This window comes from Lissotriton vulgaris, chromosome 6 (genome assembly GCF_964263255.1).
Source record: "Lissotriton vulgaris chromosome 6, aLisVul1.2, whole genome shotgun sequence".
Taxonomy (NCBI): Eukaryota; Metazoa; Chordata; class Amphibia; order Caudata; family Salamandridae; genus Lissotriton; species Lissotriton vulgaris.
The window spans coordinates 718,980,986-719,008,755 of NC_141694.1; the positions used below are offsets into that span (position 1 = coordinate 718,980,986).

General features: G+C 47.8%; 1 protein-coding gene across 1 annotated transcript in view; it reads left to right on the top strand.

The window, feature by feature from the left end:
• The first annotated feature begins 3,887 nt into the window (after positions 1-3,887).
• Positions 3,888-27,770, top strand: part of PREP (prolyl endopeptidase) — a 721,276-nt gene continuing 697,393 nt past the window's right edge. Inside the window, exon 1 of the mRNA XM_086926706.1 lies at positions 3,888-4,052. Within this exon, the coding sequence (XP_086782832.1) occupies positions 4,008-4,052 (45 nt within the window). The 5' untranslated portion in view covers positions 3,888-4,007. The remainder of the gene's footprint in view (positions 4,053-27,770) is intronic.

A 27,770-nucleotide genomic window follows, 5' to 3' on the forward strand; every position in this document is an offset into this window, starting at 1 on the left:
CTTGTCTGCGCAGTCAGTAATCTATATGTGGAGTCAGTAGGCTGCAGAGTTGACGTTGGGCGTGGCGAGAGAGGGATCGTGGATCGTTGTTGAGGGTGGAGTTGAGGTGCTCTTTGGTGACCTTGCTCCAGTTCCTGTGCGGGGGCGAAGTGTAGGTTTGTGTACAGTGGTTTTGGAGAAGAAGTGGAGACAGTGGTCCAGTGGGGTTGCGTAGTGTGGCTGAAGTGGATGTTGTTCCCTCCTGCGAAGATGGGTTCGAGGGTGTTTCCTGCCTTGTGGGTGGGGGTGGTGACGATCTGCTTCAGTCCGATGTTGGCGAGGTTGTCCAGGAGGGCGGTGGGGTTGGGGTCACTGAGGTTGTTGAGATGGAAGTTCAGGTCTCCGAGCAATATGTAGTCCATGGAGGGGATGCCGACGGGCGCAATGAGGTGAGTGATGGTTGCAGCAAACGCGGTACGTGGTCCGGGTGGTCTTTAGGTGCGGGTGTCACGTACGGTTGTTCTGTGATTGCTCCGGATATGGAAGTGGAGATGTTCTGTGGTGGCCGAGGAGTCGTTCGTGGTAGAAGTGGTGAGTCGGATGGAGATCTTGTGTGCGATGGCGAGTCCTCCTCCGGAGTGGTTGAGGCAGTCCTTAATCTGGATCTTGCATCCGTCGGGGACTGCAGTAGCGATGTCAGGGGCGGAGGTGGCGTTGGTCCAAGTTTCTGTGAGGAAGGGGACGTCTGGCGGCAGGGTGTCAAGAAGGTCCCAGGGTGTCAAGAAGGTTTCTACTGCGTGTCTGTGCAGGGAGCGTACATTGAGGAGGATGCAGCTCAGGGGTTTGGGTGCGCTGGTGTCCGGTGGGTGGGCAGTAGCCGTGGGGGTCCGGAGGTGGGCGAAGGTGCGGTGACAGTGGAACTGGACGTGGGTGGTGTTTGGCATCGACAGCTGGCAGTTATTGTTTGTTCCGGGGTTGAGTGCGTGGAGAGTGGCGGAGATATAGCAGTGAGAGGTTGGAGGGCCCGGGTTCCTGGCGCTGGTCGGGCACGAACGGGTGCCAAGGGGCTTGCTATTGGCATGACAGCAGCGCGCCGGCACAGCGGCCGCCATGAAATAGGGAATGGGGGAGGGAACGCAGCTGGGAGGCGAGAGCAGGAACTAGCAGGGGGGGGGGAGCGGCGGGAAAGGGAGCGGAAAGAAAAAAGGTGAAGGCAGCAAGAGAAGCAAACAATACAAACAGACAAAAGGCACAGAAACAAAAAGGCAAAAAAAGAAAGGCACAAATAGACAAAACAAAGAAAAAACCAACAGAGGGCTGACTGGGCGGACCAGCAGAAGGGCAAGGCTCTCCCACTGGACCATCAGGGATGAGGGGCAGGCAGAAGCCTGCAGTTGGAGGAGGGCCTCAAACACCTATGAGATAATGGAGAGGTGTTGGGGGCAGTGGTACAATGTTAGAGCTGCTGGAGTGGAGAGCAGAGTAGAGTTCACTGGCCAGGAGGTCAGAGGCTTTGCTCACCCTGTCCTGCAGCGGCCGCCATTAAATAGGGAATGCAGCTGGAAGGTGGAAGCAGGAACCGGCAGGGGGAGGGGCAGCGAGGGCAGCAGCGGCAGGAAAGGGAGCGGAAAGGAAAACGGTGAAGGGAGCAACAGAAGCAAACAATACAAATAAACAAAAGGCACAGAAACAAAAAGGCAAACACAGAAAGACACAAATAGACAAAACAGAGAAAAACAAACAGAACAGCAGAGGGCTGGCTGAGCGGACCAGCAGAAGAGCAAGGCTCTCCCACTGGACCACCAGGGATGAGGCGCAGCAGCCTGCAGGTGGAGTAGGGCCTCGAACACCTACCAGAGAATGGAGAGGTGCTGGGGGCAGTGACGCAACGACGGAGCTGCGCCAGGGGAGAGCAGAGTTCACCGACCAGGAGGTCAGAGGTTGTGCTCCCTCTGTCGTGCAGCGGCTGCCATTAAATAGGGAACGGGGGAGGGAACCGGCAAGGGGGGGGGGGCGAGAGGGCAGCAGCGGCGAGAAAGGTAACTGGAAGGAAAATGATGAAGGCAGCAACAGAAGCAAACAATACAAAAAGGCAAAAGACACAGAAACAAAAAGTCAAAAACAGAAAAGCCCAAATAGACAAAACAGAGAAAAAACAAACAGCAGAACAATAGAGTGATGGCTGAGCGGACCAGCAGAAGAGCAAGGCTCTCCCACTTGACTACCGGGATGAGGCACAGGCAGGAGCTGCAGGGGAGTAGGGGCCGCAAGGACAACAGCGACGAGAAAGGGAGCGGAAAGGAAAACGGTGAAGGCAGCAACAGAAGCAAACAATACAAACAGACAAAAGGCACCTAAACAAAAAAGCAAAAACAGAAAGGCACACATGGACAAAATAGAGAAAAAACAAACAGAACAACAGAGGGCTGGCTGAGGGGACCAGCAGAAGAGCAAGGCTCTCCCACTGGACCATCAGGGATGAGGCGCAGGCAGGAGTGTACGGGTGCAGGAGGCCCTGAACACCTACCAGAGAATGGAGAGGTGCTGGGGGAAGCGGCGCAACGACAGAGCTGCGCGAGGGGAGAGCAGAGTTCAATGACCAGGAGTTCAGAGGTCTTGCTCAAGGAAATTGGTAGAGTCTCAAAGCAAAAATGACATACGGTATAAGTCTGCATAAAACCTAATAGCAAGTGAGGAAAAAAGGGAACGGCAAAAGGTGTGGTAAAGTAACCTACACTAGGAACACACACTATGGTAGACTACATTTTTCGCGAAGCTTTGCAACATGTTGCTCTTCACATCTTTGGTTAGTCAGTCAGTGTCCGATGCTCTCCTGGGAACAGGATCACACAAATACAATAGTACTCAGACAGCAATGTTACGTTTGCAACAAAATTATAAAAAGTATGTGCTCACGTGAAGTTTGCCAATTCAGGCTTACTTTACCATATATTATACACTACATCTTTAACATTCTAGTATAAATGTTCTAAACATCAGTCTATGTAGAAGTTGAAACATTTCCATCAAGGCTTGCACGTTAATTCTGCAAATGTAATTATTATAAGCGTTATTTTCTTGTTAAATTAAAATCTCTTTCTCACCCGTTGGGATCATCCTATCACGTAGTGGCATTTTAGAAACAGCACATCTGCTTTACTTCCTTACAAACGGAGTACCAGTACACCGCCTGTTCCCGACTCCTTCTCAACTTGCGCCCTTCCCCAGCTTCTTCCTATTTCCTCACCTTTAGCCATGGGATTCCAGTTTCCCACTCCTGCCACCTTAATTTTACGCTCATACAGGTTTTCTCTCTTTCCTCAACTAAAACTGCTGCAATATTTGTGAAGCTGTAAGACCTTTGAATATACGTATGAACGCCATACCCGGGATGATATAACAGTGTTGTTTTGATTGCGGGCGCAGGAAGCTTTGTATTTCTCAAGCGGAAAGATGCCAGCCGCCTGGTAGATAGATTTTACTGCATCTCAGTGGTCCTCGACAACATAGAAAGAGGACTATACGATATCCGCCAACTCACCCATCCTGTAAAACGAGAAGACAACACCACAGCTTCCATTATGCATTATTTATGGATTTTAAGTCGCACAGAACAAAAAAGAAATGTACTTCATATAGCAAACTCTTTTATTAACGTTTCATCTATCTAGAGTGTTGTCCTTCAGTTATAAAAACTCCTCATAATTTGTTCACTTAATAAATAATATCAAGTAAACAATTTCAAGAAAAGGAACGTAATAGGTAAGCATGTCTTTTCTGTTCTCCAAATTTTATTTTATTATAGCTTAATTTCCATAAACAGCTACAAAAGGGCAGGAGGAATCGCAAATCAACACACTCCAAGCTGGCGTCCATGTTTGCGTCGGGTTGCAGAAAAAGCTCGTCTAGACCGCGTTCCTCGGTGTTCTGCACTTCCTGAAGCCGGTTGGGAGAGTTGTTTCTCCTCTTTTATCGGTCTCTGTGTAGGAAGGAACATCGTCCACTGCCGCCCGTCCTGTGCCTGCAGTATGCAACCCTTTCAGTACCCCGAAGCCCATCGTGATGAGACAGCAGTGAGTAACAGTGCAGCACAACAAGACACAGTCCCAGACACGCGCACAAAGCATGCAGTAGCCGGGTCTGTCGTAGCACACACTAGGGTTGAATCACCCGGTACATTCATTGTTATGTTCACAGACATCCCCCGAATCACTGCACTATGCAGACGCCACATTGTCTCTGAAATTCGTTTGCTAATTTAATTCTTAGACTGTCTGAAAATGCTTCCAGTACTATGATTGATACTCTTAATTCTGGGTGTATATGTTGAAGTACCGAAGAAGAGCAGGTTGCCTCTACATGGTGTCCCTATACAGTGTGAGACGAAGTGGGCGGGATCTGAGGGGCCAATACTTTTTTAAATTTTAGACAAACAGTTCCCCTACTATTTATGAAAAGTCACCCGTCCATCGTTAATTCCTAGAGTTGAAATGCTTCAGCTGGAGTGCAAGGCAGGGAGTCTCCTGTGCTTTGAAACCGATAGAGGGGCCGGCATCTAAACAAGCTTCCTTGCCAATCTGCGTGCTTGCCCGAAAGAATTGTAAATGTGTGCAACTGGTCAATGTACAAATGTAAAGTGTGCCTAGAAACCGGTATTGGCTTTAACCCCTTGTATGCTCATGACGGAGCCGCTCCATCATGAGCCGCGGTTGCGCTGTGCTCATGACAGAGCGGTTCCGTCATGGCCCTGCCGCTGCGCCTGCGCGTGCGTTCTATTGAGCGGGCGGGGCCATGACGGAACCGCTCCGTCATGAGCACAGCGCAACCGCGGCTCGTGACGGAGCGGCTCCGTCACGAGCATGCGAGCGCCGCTCGTCCCCCCCTCCCCCCCCGCAGCGAAGGGGTTAAATGATGGAATCACTTGATACTTCCTGATGAGACATTTATTTTGTTTGAGTGGTATTGCAAACAGTGGAGGCCGGCACTGGTCGGGGATGGCGGGGTAAATAAAATATGTACCTCATGTCCGTGTCGTCGCGTCTCTCCACTCCTTCCTCTGGCCAGAAAAGGAAGGACCCAGGAATCACCCAAGCTCCTCGGAGCCAAGCACAAAGCGTTGTGATTAGTTTGAGCACCGTGGTTTGGCATTCAGACATGGATTTGGGGCCTGGACATGTTTTCCACCCAAGCATGTAACACTGCGTGGGTGGAGAGCATGCTATGTGTGCATGAATGTTTGGACGGTCGGCCAAACATTCATGCACATGTAGGGAGTGAAAAACACTTCTATCCTCCCCTGCTCCTTCAGCCGATCAGCCCCGCTCGCCCGCTTCCCAAAGCTGCTGCGGCCACAACAAGAAAAAATAAAATGATAATAAAATTGAGTTATTCTCATTTTATTTCAGTGGTGGCTTGCTGAGTGAGTGCTGCTGGGCGGGGGAGGGTCAGGGATAAATAAGAGAGGGTAGACAGACAGAGCAAAAAGGAGAGTCTATGGGAAAGTATTGCAGTGTATTTGTCTGAAGGTTAAAGGTGTCGAGCGAGGAGGAGATCTTTGAGTTCTTTTTGAAGGTCACAAACGAGGGGTTGGTTCTGAGATCTGCTGGTAGAGAGTTTCAGATTTTGGGGGCATTTCTTGAGAAGGAGCACGCCAGTGCTTTTTGTTTGAGTCTTTTTGGGAGAATGAGAAGTAGGTTGTTGGTGTTCCTCCGGTTTCTTGCCTGGCCTGCCTTGGTGAGCTTGCTGCAAGGTAGACTGGTTTGCCAGTGTGAAGGACTTTGTAGGTGAGACAAGCAGTTTTGAACTGGCAGCGAGCTTCAATGGGTAGCCATTTGAGGTTTTTCAGAGAGGGTGATATATGATCGTGCCTTTTTGCTCCAGAGACCATCCTTGCTGCTGCGTTTAGAGTTGATCTCATGGGGGCTAGGCGAGATTTTGCTGTGCCTGTGAGGGTAGCATTTCCGTAGTCTAGTCTGGATAGAACCCAGGCTTGCGTTGCAGTCTTGAGATCATTCTGCGGGAGGAAGTACTTGATTTTGTTGAGTAGTTTTCGTTTGTAGTCGGTACTGCTAACGGTGGCCTTTATGTGTGCACTCCTGTTCAGGTTAGGGTCGAGTCGGATGCCCAGCGACTTGGCGGAGCCGGTCAGGGTACAGTCGAAGTTTAGGGAGTCCATAAGCTTAATCCATTCTTGGACCAGGTGGGTTTGTCCATCGTGTGAGAGGAGAAGGATTTCCTGATAGCCAGTTTTGAATTTATTTTTTAGGGTGTCGTTGAGGCGGAAAATGTCTTCTGGGGAGGAAACTTCCAGGTAGAGCTGAATTCATCTGCTTAAAGGTGGTAGGTGATGTTGGCTTGATTGATTATGGTAGTGAGGGGCTCAATGTAGATATTGAAAAGAGTAGGTGAGAGGACTGAGTCCTGAGGGACACCTCTGGTTATGGTGGAGGCATCAGAGATTGCATTTTTTATTTTGATTTGTTGGGAACGGTTGTGAAAGAAGGAGGTGAACCATTTCAGCACCACGCCTTCTGCTCCGGTTTGTTGTTTTAGTGTGTTGAGAAGAAGTTTGTGGTCTTCCGTGTCGAAGGCCGCGGATAGGTCTAGGAGGATGAACAGGCAGCATCGACCAGCATCCATACATTTGTGGATGTCGTCTGCTATATTTAGTAAGGCTGTCTCTGCATATGAAATTAATTGAATTGTGAGTGTTAGTTTAAAAATCATCAGCTTCAGGAGCTTAGCGCGTGACCAAGATGGCCGCGTGAGCACAGGGCTCCCGAGACCCTCGTAGCCTCCCACATCTATTCTGTCGTTTATCCTGTCCTTCATTGAAATATCTGTGAAGATGAACCACGGGTGGGGCGAGATCTGCTTTCTGATTCCGAATCGGACCCCGGGAACTGGAGCTGTGGTGTTCAGAAGATTACGGCCTATGCCTCCGTGATACCCGGCTGTGGAGTTGGCACAGTACCTGAGCAGTAGTTGAACAACATCGGCCTGAGGTGGTGGGGATGACCGGTCTGGTTGACTTTCTCTTTCGATTTGGTCTTTCCCGAAGGGAGATTCGACTGCGAGCGGCCCCTTAGTGCCGAGGTCGGCTATTCTACGCCACATCCGAGCATACCTCCTCACCTCTTTGAGAATCTTGAGAGAATACCTGGAGTGTGCCCTCCGAGTGAGGTTGGACCACAGCCCTGTGGTCCTGGAGCCGCCATCTTTTTACTTAGTCTACCTGCCTCACGTTGGTTTATACTCCATAATGGCGGGGAAATCGGAGGGGGAAAAGCAGAAGCTCAAGACAACTCGGCGGGGTGGCTATACCCAGACCAACAACATGGATCGTTATGCCCAGACTAAGGGATCTCCTAGCGGATTGGGCAGATCGCCGGAGGACACTAGAGATGCTCCGACTTCGGCAACTGAACCGACCCTGCAAGACGTTATGGCCACCATAGATGGGATCAAATCCTCCCTTGGGCCACAAATGGAGACCCTCGCCCAAAAACTTGATACTGTGGCGATCGATGTCAATCTGATCCGTACGGACTTGACTAAAACGAACGAGAAAGTCAAGTCATTGGACATTAAGACCTCCAGTCTGACGAGTGATGTTGCTGATTTTCAGACTGAGGTCCGCAACTTATAGGGCCTCCAATGATCTCTTCGTCCGTCGTCTGGAGGATTTTGAAGGGAGGGCTCGGCGGAACAACGTTCGCATCATCGGTGTTCCGGAAAAGGCGGAAGATTCTGCAGCTGACCTCTTCGTCGAAAATTTGGTTGTTAACCATCTAGCTGTTGGTCACTTGTTAGATGCGCAGAAATTTCCAAATTACAACAAAACCGAGATGGTGAAAAATTTCTAAAGTCACTAAATTGTGTTTTGCTTTTCTAAATACACTAAATTGGTCACACCACCTATTACAGCTCCAACTTGAGAAAAGCATTGAATAAATTAGCCAACCAAAGGCTGACTGGCCGTTAACTCTATTTAGCTAATGTAAACCTTTAGACGTACAGTCACCTCTCTAAAGGTATTATGTCATTTTGTGTGCTGCATCCCTTCCCAGAGCTGGTATATCTTTCTGGACCATTGATGTGCCTCACAGTCCGTGATTTATATCCTGCCCTGAGGACAACACATCTCAGATGACGAGCAAAAATTGCAACATTTGGTGACCCACAGTAGATCGAGGAGGACAGAAACTTGAAAAACGTTAAATCTAGCTAGGATCAGGATTGTTGTCTATCCTACTCACACCTCGTTAAACAACCAGCATTGAAAATGCAATAGGTCTCGCTTTTGATTAAGTGAAAGCCATTTGCTTTGCTAATGGTACTATATAGCAAAGCAAATGGCTTTAACTTAATGAAAGGCGAGGCCTCTTGCATTTTTAATGGTTGTTTGTACTTATGGTGCCTGGTTCTTGCAGAACTGTTTAAGTAAAATTACTTTTAAGTCATGAATGGTGTGATTTTGGGATCCGTACACAGAGAGTTCCGATTTCAAAAGGTTCTCCTGCTCTGTGTGTGCACTGCTCCTGCAGGAAGGGCTGGGGCAGATGGTGGGGGAGGGGCAGAAAATTCAGGATTCCACAGGCGGCCGATAACTCCCCTTCTTGTTATGTTATGTTATATATTAATTTATAACGCGCACTGTTAGTCGGGACTGTCCTGGCGCGGTGAGGAAACTGAATCAGAGTGATCGGGGAGACAGCTATTCAAGATGTGTAAAAAGGTGAGTTTTTAACAGTTTTTTAAAATTTATCAGGTTGGGGGAATGTCTTAGAGCATCAGGAAGGGCGTTCCACATCAGAGCTCCCCTTACCGTCAGAGATTGCCCCCCCAAGCGAACTCTCTTAAATCTGGGGACAACCACCTGCCTTCGGGAGGCAGATCGCAGCTGACGGGTCGGTAGGTAAAAGGCAAATCTTTTTGCAAGGTAGGGTGGACAAGGTCCATGCAGGGCTTTATAAACGAGTACTAGAGCCTTAAAACGCACTCTTTGGGCCACTGGAAGCCAATGAAGCTCCCTCAGTTGCTTACGAACGCTGAGCCTCCTCGGGATGTTATAGAGGAGTCTCACCGTCACATTCTGGACTACCTGTAGCTTTCTAATCAGATAGTCAGGTGCCCCAATGTAAAGGGCATTCGAGTAGTCCAGGCGGGAGAGCACCAATGCCCTGGCTACCGTTTCTTTGGCCGCTTGGGGGAGAAGGGGAAAGAATCTTCGAAGGGTGGTCAAAGTGCCAAAACAAGTCCCAGCCAGTCTAGAAATCTGGTCGCAAAAACGCAGATCGGCACCAAACCAGATTCCTAGGTTCTTAGCAATCCCACCCTCTCCCTTAGGGCAAGGTAATCCACTGGGCCAAATGGACTCCCTAAAGTCAGTTGGAAATTGGCCGTAGAGCAAGATTTCTGATTTGTCCTCATTGCACTTGAGGCAGGCTCTTGCTAGCCAAGCAAATACAGAGGATAGGCATTGGCGGACTCCTGAAGTGCAGGTATTATCCTTGTTCCAGGTAAAGAGAAGTTGGGTGTCGTCTGCGTATGCCATTATTTTCGCACCCAAGTTCTCTGCCAGCAGAATCAAAGGTGTTAAATAGACATTAAATAAAAGGGGACTCAAGGTCGACCCTTGTGGTACTCCAGTCTCTACCCTGCGGTTAGAAGAATGAAAGGGAGGTAACCAGATTTGTTGAGACCGGTCAGACAAGAAAGACCTGATCCACCCAAGGACCGCGCCCGAGATGCCAATATCCTCCAGCCTAGACAAAAGCTGGAGGTGAGGCACCGTATCGAACGCGGCAGAGAGGTCCAATAAAATTAGAGCCGCTCTGCCGCCTCCGTCCAGGCACTCCCTGATGGCCTCTGCCACCTCCACAAGCGCAGTCTCGGTGCTAAAAGAGGTACGGAACCCCGACTGGGCCGGATGAAGTGCCCCGAAGGATTCCACGAACCTCTCCAGCTGCTGAAATGCGGCCTTCTCGCATACTTTGGCAAGGGCTGGGAGAAGGGATATGGGCCGGTAGTTGGATGTAATCAGTGGATCTGCAGTACGTTTTTTAATCAGAGGGAGGAGTTTGGCTTGTTTCCACTGGGAGGGCACCATTCCTAAAACTAGTGACTCGTTGACCAGAGCAGTAACCATAGGGGCAATTACCTCGGCCACTCCACTCAGAACTCTCGCAGGGCATGGATCTGCTGGGGACAACGACTTCAGAGCTTTTAATATAGCCATCACATCCATCTCCTCAACATAAGTAAATTTAGACATCACGGCTTTAACCTCTGTTACTTGGCATGGTGAGGGTGAAGGTAGTCGATCGAGTGGAAGTTGATCGGCTTGCAGAGGGGGTGGCTGGTCAGAGGGTTTGAGACTATCTTGAATCTTTTGTATTTTATCAATAAAATATGTGGATAGTTGCTCACACCAATCTGTAGAGATCGGGGCTGACATCTTCTCTGCCACCGGGGCTGTAAAGCTCTTAACAATGGAGAAAATTTCTCGGCTATTATTCCTAGCTTTAAGAATTCTAGCCGCGTAAAATTCCCCCTTGGCCGTCTTAATCGCCGCATAGTAATTTTGTTGAGCTACTCGGAGTTCCTATTTTGCAGTGGGACAATAATTCCTTCTCCATACTCGTTCTCGCTCCTTACATCCTAATTTTAAAATCTTTAACTGATCAGTATACGGTTATTTTTCCCTTTACACTCTGGGAGTGATCTAATAGAAGAGTCTATCCATGATGAAAAATTATCGACAGCTTCATCCAAATTTTGTGCTTTCCCTGGGGCAGTGTGCATGAGGGCCTCCACCAAGTCCGGAATATTAATTCTTCTAGGGTATTCCTCAGGCTTGGACTTAGGCAGCACACGAATGTTGTTAATGTCCCAAGAAAAGTGAACTGGAAAGTGGTCAGACCAGGTGATAGGGAGGGGTGGGTCAATTAAAATGTTAAAGTTAGAATATACTAAATCCAAGCAGTGACCCCCTACGTGAGTGGCAGAGCGCACCTGTTGCACCAACTGGCCAAGATTACAAATCTCCTCCAGGTCTTTTACTCCAGGAGCTAGGCTCATGTCCATGTGTAAATTGAAGTCTCCCAGCATTAAAAAATATGGGAATCTAAGTGCTCTCTGGATGACAACCTCCTCCAGGGATTTGATAAAAGTGCCCAAAGGACCTAGTGGACGGTAAATCAGCAGACCCCCCAAGGTAAATTGAGGGGACAGGGCCATGGAGAATTCCAAAACTTCCCCATCCTCAATCCCCCTGTACATTCTTTCATCAGTGACCACTTCTCCCTATATATTACAGCTAAACCTCCTCCCCTGCCTATATTACGATCCAGTCTAGTGATCTTGAACCCTCTGGGAACAGCCAGTTCAACCACAGGGGCGCAGCTCTCATTCAGCCACGTCTCCGTGATAAAAAGGATATCAAGACCTTTGTCAATGATGAATTCATGCACTTCTTCTGAATGCTTTGGTAAGGAGCGGGCATTAATAAGAGCAGCCTGAATAGGTGACTCACCCGCTTTGTTAGACTGGGAAGAGGGGTAGGGATCAGAGAGATTGAATCTAAAATGACATCCATTCTTGCTCCTTTCAAACAAGGGAGCTGAGGCAGGAGAGATCCTGAGGGATGTAGAGGAGGGGGAGGATCAACCCTGAAAACTGGCCTGGAGCCCTAGATAAAGCGAGCAACCGCTACTTTTCTATCTTATTCCCAGTTAGGGTTGTACTAAAGAGTTTCTCCCAAGTTGTCAATTGTTACCGATTAACAAAAGTTTGTTTCAAAGTTGGCATAGGGCGCTTACTTTTTTATGTGAAATAGGGGCCACCGTTAAAGCCAATTAAGTGTTCTTGGACATTAGCTTTCTATATGACTCTCGTTGCTTAGTTTTAAGTCTCTGTTGTGTGATGCATGTTAGAAGTTAGAACAGAAGAACGAAGTGGGGAAGGGCAAGTGACGCAGTGAAGTGGAAGAAGCAATAATTGAACGCAGGAAAAAAGGCATGAAGAGAGCAAACAGTTTATTTTTCTTATTTACCTGGCACTCTCCTGCACACAGCCCCAGGGAAGCAGGCTCTGGCAGCAGCAGGTCGCTTCACCCAGAAAAAAAGGAGCCTTTGTGTTGGTTCTCCCCGTGCCTAGAAAAGCTAGCAACCAAGCTGCGAAAAAGGAAGTTGGCTACTAAAATAAAGTGACACTACTTTAGCAAAGCTCATTTATCACGAAGAAATTGAGAGGGGTTGTTAAAAAGTTTTCAGATGGGGTGCTTTGAAGAACCATCTAAAGAGTTTTAAAAATAGCCAGCGAAATGTTTATTTCTTCAGAAGGCAGATGAGGGCAAATCTTTTAAAAAAGGATTAAAATAAAGCCTCTTTTCGTACTGCTTCCCGAAATGTTCTGAAGTAAATTTCATGTCCACAAACAGTAGTGGAAGCAACCGCCAATCCAGGTTTCCACTTTGCCAAACTGCTATCAGAGAAAGATCCCTCCCCTCACCTCACCAGAACAAACTGTACAGATTCCTAAACCTTTGCACTTGAGAGATGTACTTACGACAGTTCAGCTGCTGATTAAAGTCTGAGATCAGTCACTCTACACAGCCAGCCTCCGAGAAGTGTCAGACAGAAGGTACAGTCAGCGGGAGCCGCTGACACATCATGCGATCCCAGAACACACCTCCTCTCATTTACTCCACTTCCTGCGACACGTCCCTCTGCCTTTTAACTACTTCGGTCTCTCCAGGCGGAGCGGGCGTGGGGCACGAGAGCTGCCTTACTGTCACAATCTCGGCAGATTGACTAACCTTATGAATCGGGTACAGCAGGAGCGATGTAGTAGCTAGTTTCTCTCCTCCCTAGGAGCGGCCCCCATAGTGAGTCATGTACATAACACTCCCCTCGGAGGACCTCACCCAGGGAAGGGGAAAAGTGGAGAAATAAAACATAACAGACTGGCAGCCAGAAACCATCTACTGCAGGCGAAGACAGGTTAGCTATTCCTCATTATGTTTGCATTCTGTTTCCTGCATAGAAACACAAGAAACACTTGTAAGTACAACCCCCCCTTTCTATGTCTACTATCACAGACCATAAGTATAAAGGAGAGTAGGCTACTCACTGATATCTGCTGCCACAATCATCCAAGTAAAAAGGGCACAAAAAGGAAACAATAAAGTAAAGGAAAAAGAAACAGAAGAGTTCAGAGAACAACAGTTCTGAAGAGTAGTAGTCTTAGTTCTGATATATATATATAGGAAGCTAATTTGCGCCCCAACTGACGTCTCTTCTTGCTCTGATAAACAAATGCACAAGTCCTCGGTAATCCTCTGGATACAATGTATCTATTCTCCTTTGTAAGTAGCAAGGTATACTATTCGAGCCTCTCAACAGCTCAGAGTTCAACTATTATCCAATAGTCTCAGTGTTCAGAATTAAACAAAACAAAAACGAACAAAAAGAGAAGAGCCAGAATACTTGTCTGTTAGTACAGATTGCATTAATTGAGATCGTCTCTCTCTCGCGGCTCCCCAGATCAAAAAGCACAGTTTTTACCGCGTTCGCTGCAGGCGTCTCCTTCTCGCGGCTCACTACGTGGTTCTTCAAGTCAATTGGCAAGATCTTACTGCAGCAGCTGAGAGCGTCTCTCCTTCGCGGCTTCTCAGCGCGGCTCCCAAGGTCAGAGGGCACAGGCTAGCCGTGTTAACGGAAGTCGTCTATCGCGGCTCACTACAGCGAAATCTCGATGAATAATCCACTCGTTCTTTCACAGGCAGGAATCTCAGGTCCAAACAAGTATGGGGAAAGGCAGGCACACAGGTAACAAGCACCGAAAGCTTCCAGAGAGGGGCGGATATAGGAAACAGGATGAAGCTGAAGTATGGAGACAGAAGACAGACTACACAACAGGCATTCTGGGTGTTGAGTTTTGCGACTAAAGCGCCGAAAACGTGAGAGAACCCCCTCTCAACGACCGACGTCTCGGCAGTCCACCAGGCTTAGAAGGGTACAAGGCGTGAAAACGTCTCAAAAGGCCAGGACAGCAAAGATTACCGTGAGGTTCCCAGGAGCGTTCTTCAGGCCCATACCCTTTCCAATCAATCAAATACTGCAAGACTCCCCTCACCCTCCGGGAATCGAGCACCGCTCTCACCTCATACTCCCTGTCCCCATCTATATCTATAGGCTGAGGCATCACTGAAGCTCTGGTACCCTGCACATATGGTTTCAATAGGGACACATGGAACACAGGGTGTATGTGCCACGAGGAGGGAAGTTTAAGCTTCTTGGCTACTGGATTAATTACAGCAACAATGGGATATGGACCAACATATTTAGGTTGCAAACGTGTGTTCCCCTTCAACTTTAGGTACTTGGTACTCAACCAACCTGGTGTATATGCTGGCTCAGGGGTTCTTTTTCTGTCTGCGTGTATTTTGTCATGGTTTCTGGCTGCCTCCAAAAGCTCTATGGCCTCCTGTGCAATAGAAGTAAGGTGAACATGGTGTTCTTGAATAGAAGGATGGGTGGATATACCAGGGTGGTCGAATGGCAGAAAATTGGGATGAAACCCGTTAAGGCAAAAGAAGGGCGAGCATCCCAAAGAAGAATGAGTAGCGCTATTGTAGGCGAACTCCGCCATCCACAACAGCGTTCTCCATTCCTCATCCTGTTGAAGGGTAAAACACCTTAAATACTGCTCCAGCGTTTGGTTAAGTCTCTCAGTTTTGCCATCTGTCTGCGGATGATAGCTTGTTGACAAACGGGCATCGATTTTCATGATATCACACAGAGCCTTCCAGAATTTAGAAGTGAACTGCGTACCTCTATCCATGACAAGAATAGAGGGAACGCTGTGTAACCGTACCACATTTTGCAAGAAGACTATGGCTAACTCTCCTGACGTGGGCAACTTGGTCAATGCTATAAAATGACCTATTTTGATTAGATGGTCTATAACCACTAGGATGGTGTTGTTGCCGTGACTGAGAGGCATCTCCACGATGAAATCCATGGATACCGTGTGCCATGGTGCAGGGGGTATTGGTATGGGACGTAATAATCCACTACTTCTTTGATGCTGAGCCTTGGCCTGAGTGCATATGGGGCACTTAGCCACATATTCTTCAATGTCCTTCCGTAAAGTCTCCCACCAAAAATATCTGGAAGTGGTTTGTAAAGTTTTTTTAACCCCCATGTGTCCGCATAAAGAAGAGTCATGAGTCCATTGTAGGACTTGATTCCGTAGTTCTGTTTCAGGTACATACAATTGTCTATCCCTGAAGAGAAGCTTGTTTCTCAATGTTCTCTGCATCGGTTCTTTAGCTATCCAGGATTGCACATCAACAGCTTCGACTTTCTCTTCGACTTGTTTCAGAAAATCAGAGGAGCATGTGATTGCCGAAGCAGTTGGAGTGAAGGATGCCTCTTGAAGAATTTATTTATTTATTTATTTATTTATTTATATTCTTATATAGCGCCTGATTCGACCCCCGAAGGGGTATCTCCGCGCTTTTGCCAGTGGAAGAATATAACTCGTGCTGATCCATGGTCAGAGGGATAATTAGACTTTGATTATGTGGTTTAGATGTTTATGAATAAATTAGTTTTGAGGGACTTTCGGAAGGTTAGGTGGTTAGTGATTTGTCTCAGTATATGAGGCAGTGAGTTCCAGAGGACAGGTCTAGTGTGGGCCAGGGCGCGGCCTCCCTGCCTGGATTTTTAATTCTGGGTACCTGTATTAACTGCAGATTACTGGAAGGTAAGGAGCGTCCAGGAACATAAGGTAAGAAAGCTTTTGTCAGATACTTGGGACCGGTACCTGACAGACATTTGTGAATAGTGCATAAGATTTTGAACTTAATGCGTTGCCGCACTGGGAGCCAGTGGAGTTTAGTCAGCAGAGGGCGGGAGGGAGTCCTAGGTGGAACGTTAAGGACAAGCCTCGCCGCGGTATTTTGGACTATTTGCAATTTGTTGAGCTGTTCTTCATTAGCTGATAAGAGAAGACCATTGCAATAGTCCAATCTGCTGATGACTAACGCCTGGACCAGTGTCTTCCTATGACTGTCAGGTAAGTATGGAAAAACCCTTCTCAGCAGTCCAATGTCACGAAAACAGGTGCCAACCACTTGGTTTACATGATCTTTCAATGTTAGTGCTTGATCTAATAGCACCCCCAAGTTTTTAACGGTCTGTTTAGGACTGGGGACAGGTCCCAGTTCCAAGGGCCACCACCCGGGGGACCATAGTGTCGCTGCCTCCCCAAACAACATTACTTCTGTTTTTCCTACATTACATTGTAGGCAGTTCTTAGCCATCCACTCTGACACTGCCCTCATTCCATCTGCAAACGATTTTTTTAGTGCAGGCGTGAAGGTCTTAAAAGGGAACAGAAGTTGGGTGTCGTCGGCATACGACACCGGGGTGAACCCAAAGTATCTCACTAAGTCAGCCAAGGGGGCCACGTACACATTAAATAATGTGGGGCTTAGGCATGAGCCCTGTGGCACTCCCTTGGTGAGCTCCCTAGAGATGGATTTGTGGGAGCCCAACCTGACTTCTTGAGAACGGCCTGAAAGAAAGCTCTCCATCCAGGACAGAGCCATACCCCCTAGTCCCACATCCCTCAGACGACCGAGAAGCACCTCGTGTGACACCGTATCGAAAGCAGCGGATAGATCCAACAGCACCAGAATCACTCCCATTGGCTCTAAAATTAGAGACCAATTTGTTTCGCTTCCGTAAGGCCTTAAAGACACTGCTTTTCACTCAACGTGCCTAATAGTCTGCTGTAGCTCAATCAGGTGAAGCTGCCTCCTTCTTTAGTCTATCCCTTGCGCCGGGAAACCCACTGTGGGTAGCTGTGCGCGATACAAGCTTAAATAAATAAATAAATAAAATGGACCCCCCTCCGTCCAGCGTCATCCTGATGTTATTGGTCACTGTTAGGAGGGCTGATTCGGTGCTGTGGTTGGGCCTGAACCCAGATTGTGAGTAGTCCAGGCCCTCCGTTGCTTCGATATGTTTGGATAAATGGGTGTTCACGTGCTTCTCGGTCATCTTACTGATGTACGGCAGGAGGGAGATGGGCCGGAGATTCGAAAGATCTGTCCATGGGGATGCCGCTTTTTTTCCTTATTGGGTTCACCACCGCTTTCTTCCATTCCATTGGGACCTGTCCTTCTGTCAGTGAGATAGGAGGGTCTTCGTTATCAGAAGATAGATCCTTTAACGCTGATTCCGGTCTTGAAAGGGCATCCGCTTTACCGTTTTGTGGGCCCGGACGGTATTTAATCACAAAATCAAAATCCGAGAAAAACAAAGACCACCGTAACTGGCGTGGTGTTAATGCTCTTGCGCTTTTCAAGAAGAGGAGATTCCGGTGATCAGTGAAGATTTCCACAGTGTGTCTGGCCCCCATGAGATGGTGTTGCCACTCCTCGCATGCCCTCTTAATGGCCAGCAGTTCTTTATCCGTGATACTGTAGTTTGTTTCGCAGGAGGACAATTTCCTGAAAAAGTATGCCACCGGACGGAGTTGTCCTGTTTCTGGGTTTCTTTGCAATAGGATGCCTCCTATAGCATAATAAGATGTATCCGTCTCCATCACGAAGGGCTGACTGGCATCTGGATGTCGTAGAATCGGGGCTGTGACGAAGCGTGTCTTCAGAGCTTGGAAGGCATGTTCGGCAGGGTCAGTCCACTTGAAAACCGCTCCTTTCTTCAATAGATGGGTTAATGGCTGTATGATCCTAGAGAAGTCTTTGATGAATCTCCTGTAAAAGTTTGCAAAGCCCAGGAAGCTCTGCAAGGCTTTCACAGAAGAGGGAGATTCCCACTGAATGATGGCTTGTATCTTCTTGTGATCCATTCTTATTCCATTCGGGCCGATGACATAGCCTAAGAACTCCACTTCTGTGGTATGAAACAAGCACTTCTCCAGCTTGGCATACAACTCATGACGCTGCAATCGTTCCAAAACTTCCATCACATGTCTAACATGGTCTTCTCGTGTAGGGGAATAATTCGAAATGCTGTCAATATAGACTATGCACGAGACATCCAGCAAGCCCCTCAACACCTCATCCATAAAAAACTGAAACGCCGCTGGGGCATTGCACAGGCCAAAGGGCATGACCTGATACTCGTAGAGCCCGTCTTTGGTGCGGAAAGCAGTCTTCCATTCATCTCCTCTGCGGACTCTCAAGAGGTGATATGCACCCCGCAGGTCTAACTTGGTGAATATATTCTTGCGTCCTTTAACTGGTCCAACAGGACTGGAATCAGGGTCAGAGGGTACCTGTTCTTTCTGGTTACCCTATTGATAGCTCTATAGTCTATGCATGTTTGTAATCCCCCTTCCTTTTTAGGGATGAAAAATAGAGGTGATGATGCAGGGGACGTGGACGGACGAATGAATCCAGACTCCAATAGCTTCTTCAGATATTGTTGCAAGTAGGTGTTCTCTGCCTCGGTAAGGGCGTATACCCTACTACAGGGAATGTTAGCTCCTGGTTCCAACTCTATTACACAGTCGTATTCCCGGTGTGGGGGTAACTTACTGGCTTCTTTCTCGCTGAAGACGTCCTGGTACCTCCGGTAGACCTCCGGAAGAGTAGTGATTGCGTTGACCCTCAATATTCTTCCTCCGCTTGCTAGTATACTCGCAGGAGTTTCCATCCTGATTTCTTCATGCAGGTGAGTCAGGGTACAATGTTCTGCACAGTAATCAGCGCTGAGAGTGATAGAACGAGCTGCCCACTTAACTACAGGGTCATGTTGCGTCAACCACGGCATTCCCAGGATCAGTATGAACGGAAGAGCATCGATTAAATCATCAAAGGATATATGTTCATAATGATCTTGTCCTACTTGCATGACCAATTGACGAGTATGATAACATACTGGCCCTGATGTCAGATCCGATCCATCAACGGCTTTCACTACTTCAGGCGTTTCCTTCTCGATGCACAGGACTCCTAATCTCCTGGCGTATTGTAGGTCGATGAAGTTGCCCGTAGCTCCTGAATCTAACATTGCGTGTACCATCACGGGCATTTCTCCTGGCCATTTTATGGTGACACATAAGTGCATGTGGGGCACCGCTGGTTGCATTGTGTTAGCTACAGCATGAGCAATGCCCCTGCCGCTGCTGTAAACAGTTCCCGCTCAAACTTTAGCGTATGGAACCTGAATGTCAGGTCGATGGTAAAACATCACCAAGATATCTCTGACCTGATAGGCAAGGAGTCGCCGGATGTCTTCTGTGTGACGGAGACCTGGTTACAGGAGACCGACACGGCTGTTATCAACTTGGCCTTCCCGCCCGAGTATTCGGTTTATACCCTCAACCGTTCCTTTAGAGGAGGGGGAATAGCGCTTGCGGTCAAATCCTGCTACCCGTGCGACTGGCGAGGGGAAAAAATTAGTGGCTGCGAAAGTGCGTTGTTTAAGATCTCAATTACGCCCAATTTTGCCTTCTCGGGCCTACTGATTTATCGTCCCCCTGGTAGCGATGTGGCTTTCAGGGAGGCCCTCCCGGACGCTATCAGCATGTTGGCAGCAGGCTGTTCAAATTTTTCCATTCTTGGCGATTTAAATCTCCACTATGATAACCTGACCATACCCGCGGTAAACAGCTCTGTAGCCGATCTTGAGGCTCTTCAGCTAGTTCAGTTGGTGTCGCAGCCCACTCATGTAGGCGGTCACACCTTAGACCCTTTTTTTACAAATCTGGCAGAAGTTAGTACCTCCACTCCATCCCCTTTGGCCTGGACTGACCACTACTTGGTGCGTATTCAGTGTCCACTGTATGAGCCTCCCCGCAAGCCCACGGTTCGCTCTATCCCTAGACGGTGTTGGAATAAATTAAAACTTGATGATTTTTACCATCTTTTGTCCACTGACCCGCTTGGCCCAGTTGACACCGTGGATGTTGGCTACGACCGCTTCTGTGAGTGGGTTACTAGGGCCCTTGACTCCCTTATTCCATTAGTTTCGTGTAAATGTAGGTCAAGGGACCCGAGTCCCTGGTACGACGATTCGCTGCGGGTGCTCAAAAGCACCTGTAGGCGTGCTGAGCGGGAATGGCGCAAAACTTATGACAGCGATAAAAAAGTTTTGTATTTGGCCGCCGTAAAACTTTATCATCGTGCGGTCTGCAGAACCCGCGCAGCTTTCTACGCCCTGCAATTTCGTACCAGTACCAACCCCTCTAAAACTATTTTTAAGGCCTTGAAAGACCTCATAGCTAAAAAGGTGGTAGCGAATAATCAGGGTTCTATTGCACATTGTGAAACCTTGGCGGCCTTTTTTTTGGAAAAGGTCCATGCCATCTACAGAGCCTTTCCCACGGTCGTACCCTCTGTTGGTAGACCTCCTAAGCTTCCAGTTTTGGATGTTTTACATTCTTTTCCTAGTTTAACACCGGAGAACTTTGGGAAATTGGCTCAGCAGGTCAAGTCTGGGTCTCCGGCTGACCCTTTACGGCCAGCTTTGTTCAGAGACCTAACATCTCACGGTCTTTCGCCGGTTTGCTCTTTGATTAACACCTCATTAGCATCCGGCCTGGTTCCCGTGAAGTGGAAACAGGCGGTAGATATGCCCATCCTCAAAAAAACAACTCTGGATGTTGGTAAACCTGAGAACTACCGCCCAATTTCACTTCTTCCGTGGCCAGCTAAAGTGGCGGAGGCGCATGTCAATTCTGCCCTCTCGGACCATCTTCTACGGGCGAACATCTTAGATAGCACGCAGAATGGTTTTCGGGCGGGACATAGCAAGGAGACAGCCCTCCTCTATATGGTGGAGCACCTGCGCTCCGTGCTTGATGCGGGTCAAACGGCGGCGCTGGTGCAATTAGATCTGAGCGCCGCCTTTGACACCGTCTCCCACCCGATCCTTCTGCAACGCTTGGAGGAAGCCGGCGTCACCGGCCCTGCACTCCAGTGGTTCCATTCTTTCCTTGCCAATCGATCTTTTTGCGTGGCCGTTCCGCCCCATCAGTCCAAATTCCATCCTCTGGATCTTGGGGTCCCCCAGGGCTCCTCGCTGAGTCCCACGTTATTCAATCTTTACGTGAGACCGCTGGCTGAGGTTGTCAGGCACTGGGGTATGACCATGGTGTCTTATGCTGACGACACTCAGCTAGCGGTTACGATCAGCGGGGGTGCGGATGTGGATGCCCCTAGATTCCAGAATGGACTCCGGGCGGTTGCCAGCTGGATGACCTCCAACTGTCTCCAGCTGAACGCAAATAAGACGGAAATTATGATCTTTGGCAAGCATACGGAACTCTGGGGAGACAGGTGGTGGCCTTCGGATTTGAGTCCTACGCCAACTCCGGTCGCTGAGTTAAAAAACCTTGGGGTGTGGCTTGACCCAACTCTCACCTTTGTCTGCCATACTAAGCGCACGGCGGCCTGCTGCTTTGGCATCTTGCGTGGACTACGTCCCGTATTAAAATTTTTTGACGCTACCACCAGGCAACTTGTGATCCAGGCAACGGTGATCTCTCGGCTCGATTATGCCAGCTCCCTTTTAGTGGGGCTAAATCAGGCTGAAATCACCCGCCTGCAGCGGGTACAGAATGCAGCAGCTAGAGCTGTTGTGGGCTTACCTAGATTCTGTCCCACAACCAACACTCTGCGCACCTTGCATTGGCTACCGATTGCGCGAAGGATCCAGTTCAAGGTTCTTTGTGTAGCCTATAAGATTCTCAAGGGATCCCCTGCCTTGATTCTTTCTAACCTCCTGTCCCGTTATATCCCAGTCCGTGCTTTAAGATCTTCGGACCTCGAACTTGCGGTCGTCCCCCGTTTCGAGCGCCGCCGGGCTGGTGGCCGCTCATTTCAAGTACGCGCTGCGGTTCTGTGGAACTCCCTTCCCCTTGAAATCCGTGCCATCAGGGATTTGCTCTCTTTTCGTCGAGCTGTTAAAACTTTTTTGTTTCCTTAGCTCTTTCCTTTTACTCTGTCCAGTTGTGTTGTGTTGCTGCCTTGTCGGGCGCCAGGACGTTCCTTTGCTGGAGCATCTGTGCGCATAATAAATGTGTTTAACATAACATACCATAACATACAGCATGAGAGACCTCTTTCTCCATGTCGTAGCCCAAACAAGGGGTCTCTAACTTGTTTGAGGTTTCTCGTTTCCCGAATTCTGAGAGGGGTAATCAACTGCAGGTATGGTTCTGGCACTCTTGGGTTTTGATTTACAGTATCTAATGAAGTGCCCAGACTTTCCGCAATACATGCAGAGTTTCTGATTGCATTGGCGAGTCCGTTCCTCCGGACTCAAGGGACCTCTTACTCCTATTTGCATAGGTTCGGTAGGATCGGCAGATGATGCACCCTCTGATACCGCTCTAGGTTTTGTTATGGGAAAACGCACCTCGTAACGATGTTTATCGCCTTTGCGTTCCTGTAGTCGGTGATCCAACTGTACCGTGAGATCTATCAGTTCTTCACACGACGTAGGCATGTTCACCACCTGGGCCAGAACGTCTTTTAACTCCCCTCATAAGCCTTGGTAGAACAAGGAGATTATCATTTTAGATGGCCAATCAGTCTCGACAACAAGACGGTTAAAATTAGTTATATAAGACAACAAATCTTGTGATCCCTGTTTGAGCGTGATGAGTTCCCTATCTAGGGACAGCATATGAGCCTTACGGTCGAATAACTTACGCATTTCCTCACAGAATTCATCAAAATCAGCCAGTACCGGATCATTTCTATCAATCAGAGGAAATGACCAACTCGCAGCGTTGCCTCCTAAATAGGACAACATAAATGCTGTTTTAGAATGTTCATCAGGGAAGACAGATGGTTTGCACATGAAACTTACACTGTCCTAGAAAAGTGCCAAATTTCTTAGGATCCCCTAAAAACCTTTCTGGAGGTGCCAAGGGTAATTGTACAGGTTGAATAACCTGAATGGTAGAAGGACTTTGCACTCCCTGGGTTGAGTGGGAATGTGCCTGAGCGGGGGTGGGGGGGTAATGTAGCTTCTCTGATATAATGTGTTCCCCTAGAATTGGTGGGACTGGACCTGGCTAATCCCGCAACCTCACGTCTAAGGGTACCCATCTCATTCCGCATGTCAAGATTCTCCCCCCTAACTGCGTCTACTTCTACCCTTAATGCTGTAAGAGATTCCAACACGGATTGCAAGACTGTGTGATTGCAAGACTGTGTTGGTGTCCATCGCTCGGGCCGTAAGAGTACTTGGGCTTGTCACTCTGTCACAATCTCGGCAGATTGACTAACCTTATGAATCAGGTACAGCAGGAGTGATGTAGTAGCTAGTTTCTCTCCTCCCTAGGAGCGGCCCCCGAAAAGTGGAGAAATAAAACATAGCGGACTGGCAGCCAGAAACCATCTACTGCAGGCGAAGACAGGTTAGGTATTCCTCATTATGTCTGCATTCTGTTTCCTGCATAGAAACACAAGAAACACTCGTAAGTACAACCCCCCCTTTCTATGTCTACTATCACAGACCATAAGTATAAAGGAGAGTAGGCTACTCACTGATATCTGCTGCCCAAGGTGTGGAAAGGAAGCTTACAGCATATCAAAGGAGTTGGTGTGGAAAGGAAGCTTGCGGCACATCGAGGAAGCTGGTGTGGAAGGAAGCTTGCAACACATCAAGGGAGCCAGAGAGGGGGAAGCTTGATTCTAGTCCTTGAAGGTGAGATCAAATCCCCTCTAACCTCCTCCCCTGCGCTGTGGGAGCCTGTACAAGCAGTAGCTATGAATAGAGGCCAGTAAAACAGCCCTCCACCTTTTTTTTGTTATCTCTGGGGGTATCAGGGTGAACTGGCACTCTGTCTAGCCACTACCCTCCTACAGCTAGCCAGTGGCTACTGGACTAGTGGGACTCCAGTAAACTGTGCCAAGATATCAGGCCCCTGTGGTCAGATCCCTGACACCACTAAAGCGGCGTCCTCACTCACGACGGGAGGGCACTTCTGTTGCTTTGGGTGGGGGTTATGGGGCTGATCAAGAACATTTGACTTCATATCAGATGCTGAAACTATATCTTTTCAATCCAAAGATTGGTATAAAGGCTCTAGTGAATGAGAGCAGCCCTGTATAACATGGTCTGTAACATGCAATGCTTATTGTGTGTTTTCATGTTAACTGTGTTTTTATAGCGCTTGGCGTTTTGGCGCTATAATACTGTTTGGGGTCAGAACTCTGTCCCAGAGGGTTGTAGAGACATCTGTTTTTCACTGTTTATCCTAGTTTTATGTGTAGTATAATTATCTTGTGTCCATTAAAGTACTTTTCTTCTATAAAAAGTAAAGCACTGACTGGGCATTGAGTTTATCAGCTGGTGGTACGGTGTGCACTGTATTCTGAATGTCTAACCCCACCTCACCTCCTTGAGTAAGCCTTGGACTGCTCTGTCTCGCTACCCTGAGAGAGTCAAGTGCTGGAGAGAAGTACTTGGTTATCCAGTTTTGGGTCCACTAATACTGAGGCCCCGGGACACCAGTGGGTAACACTCCAGTTGATGCGATTGGAGCGCAGTTACCCCTGAGAACCATGGTGCCCAGGAAGCCGGGTCTAACAGAAACATTATCTGCTGCCTGGTCCAATAGAGAACTTTATAGAAGCAAAAGTAAATTGAAAAACCTATCACAAACTCTACTTTGATCATCACCAGTCTGGTCAACTTGTTCTCGATTCTAAAATGCCACAAAGAATGAAAAATGACCCTCAATCTTCAGTACCTCTCACCATTCACGCAGGAAAGACCTCATAGTGATCATCCTTCATGTGCTCTACACTGACTCTGTCATAAATCAGCGCCTCCTTCAAACCCTGTTCAAATGATGATTCCTTTTTCATGAAACCCAACAAAAGCATAATCACGATACCTGCAACCTAATATTCTCTCTATCATTATTTCCGCTTTAGAAAAGGCTTTGTTTTCTTCCACTTTTAAATGCGGTCAGAACACCCGTACATACTACAGAAACCTAACCTAGTCCCCACTGACATCCAGAATCCTTGGTCAGGATCAAAAGTTTTCTTTCACATTTCTAAAAATAATATATAAATCCCTTCCTCTCTGGTCTCTGACCAAATAAGATACTACAACCATCTTAGTATCTTCCTCCTGGTGCTAGTGGACTTCTTAGTAGAATTTAACACCATTGACTTCATGCCCTTACTCTGCATGCTGTGCAATAGAACAAGGATTGTGTGCCTGAGGTTCACATTTTTTTACTTCTTCCTTGCACCAGGATCGCAATTTTGTAAAAAGAGACTGTTTCAGATCTCAACCCTTACCGCTTAACTGCGGTGCGCTCCAGAGCTCTATACTTTAATCCACTCTATTCAGCCTCTGCATTTATCCTCGAGGTGCAGTACTAAAAGACAAAAAGTTTGTTATGCATTAATAAGTAAAGGATACACCACTGTACCTCAAAATCATTAGACTTTCAGAAACATGAGCCTAAAAATCTTCCTGAAAAAAAATATCATAATCCGTAAACCTTCTCCTTAAAACTAAACCCAGCAAAACATGAATACCTTCTTTACTTCAAGGGCTGTCTCTTTGCTGTTAAAAAAATGTCCGTAAACACACTCAGATGCTGACGCTTCATCTTCCTTGGTTAAGTTCTACAAAGCATTTGGCTACATCATTGAGCTGAAGTTAACCATGAGTCTGCATAGGTCCAAATAAAGCCAATCTACTTTCTTCAAGCTCCTAAGGAAGCTAAAGCCCTCTCTCTACCTTGAACTTGAGAAACGCTGTACAATCCTTTGCATTCTATCTGGATTGCAGTACCGATGTACTATAAGAAGTAGAATGTCCTAAGAGGCACACTAGTAGAAATGAATTGTGCATCAGTCTATTCAGGGCCAGATTCAGGTGCCTAGAAGCCCAAAATATAATTCGAGTGGAAACAAATGCATCAGACACCTCAGATGTCTTTTGATTACCTTTTTTTGCTGTGGAGGAGGACCCCCTTGCTGAGCTTTGTAAGTAGAAGTGTCCACTTGCACCCTGTGTCAGGCAGGGTGTATACACGTTTTTCCTAGTTATGAATGGCAGAACCTCCTCCAGTCCAACATCAGACTCTCCTGCAGGAATACAGACATTTACTCATCCAAGAAGCAAACTAGCTGTATTTGTTGTTTATATATGTTGCGTGGGCATCTTAGGTGGATGACGTCGCCTTGATTGTGAAGTTGAGGACTTCCTCTAAAATATCCAACTGGCGAGTTCTACTCAGTCTGCTTTGGTTTCGCCTATCTCCTCTACATGGGAGAGTTGGCAATGAGGGCCTGTGTGTGGTTTAGGAGAAACATGATTGATATTTTTTTAATAGCTCTTTATAAATATTTTTACATCTAATGTGGTAAACATAAGCGATGACTTCTAGTAAAGGTGTGCTTTACATCAGTTGATATTCCCTGTACAGATCAGAGCATCTTTAACAGCTTTTTATATTGACCATAAACAGGTGTAACTTAAACTTCAATAACTTCGTACTTGTTCCAGCCCTGGTCCCACTGTGGTCTGTTTGGTGTTATTGTGTTGGTGGAGGGGCAGATGAGTATGCTATGGGTTTTCTGAGACTGCTGCACCTTCTGTTATTGTCTCCTATGACCTTCTCATTGTGCTCAGTCATCTTGTTACCGTAGCATGTGTGCATCACTTGCGCATCTAGGACATATGGTTCATGTGTGGTCTTGGTTCAGTGAACTGTGAGGCATCCATCCTTTATTGGTACGTTAGTCTTAGTTTTTAGGGTTTTCATGATGGTATCCAAGTCATTATATGTAACCACTCCTCTTGTACATCGTTGCTGCTGTGTAATAGCTGTGCTCTCAGTCCATTTGTTCAGATCCACCAGCCACATCTTTCTCTCGCCGTTCAGTTTATGGCTATCCTGCGCTTAGCAACCCTAGTGGTGGCTGGTGAAGTCTGAAAGTGGTGAGGTATAAAATCAAAGCATCAGTATTTCATTTTCAAGCGAGTACGAGTAGGGAAAGTCTAAATATAAATGTGCATTGTGCAGCCTTCGCGAAAATATATATCTAGTATAATGGGGTAACTCAGTGCCCCTCAGAACCTGGGTGTGAAGCTATCGCGTAATATTGGTTCTGTTGGGTGTAGAATTGCTTTTTCTTATTCAGTAAGAAAAAAAGCAATTCTATACCCGACAGAACCAACATTACTCCAGATTTGCGAAAAGGTAGGCATGCTATTTTTAGGTCGAGGCTACCGCGGAGTCAAGATTTTTTGTTAGCACAGTAATGGGGACTTGAACCCGCCCCTTCTTCCATTGGCTAGCTCCATAAATGGAGGCTAGCCATTGGAAGAGATGGTTGTCAGACACTCTTTCCCCCTCAGGACGCGATCCGTGGGCGTTTCTATCTCTTTTTTTAAGTCCTGCCCCCCACACCCTCCCTCTCGCCGAGGTCCGCGGCTTAATGCGATCCGTGGGGGTTTCTGTCTCTTTAAGTCCCGCCCCCACAACCTCCCTCTCGCCGAGGTTCGCGCTGAGGAGTGCTTCTTTTAATTTGCTTAGTCCCGTTGTATTTATTTCGAGGGAGGCAACCCCTCATCTGTTGCCGTGTGAAAATAAACGCCGGTCGGCCTGGGACAACCCCCTGACATCCTTCCCTGGGCCGCGCTGTGATTGGCTGCCGGCCCGGGACACCCCCGTAACGTCATTCCCCGGGCCGCGCTGTGATTGGCTGCCGGCCTGGGACACCCCGTGACGTCATTCCCCGGGCCGCGCTGTGATTGGCTGCC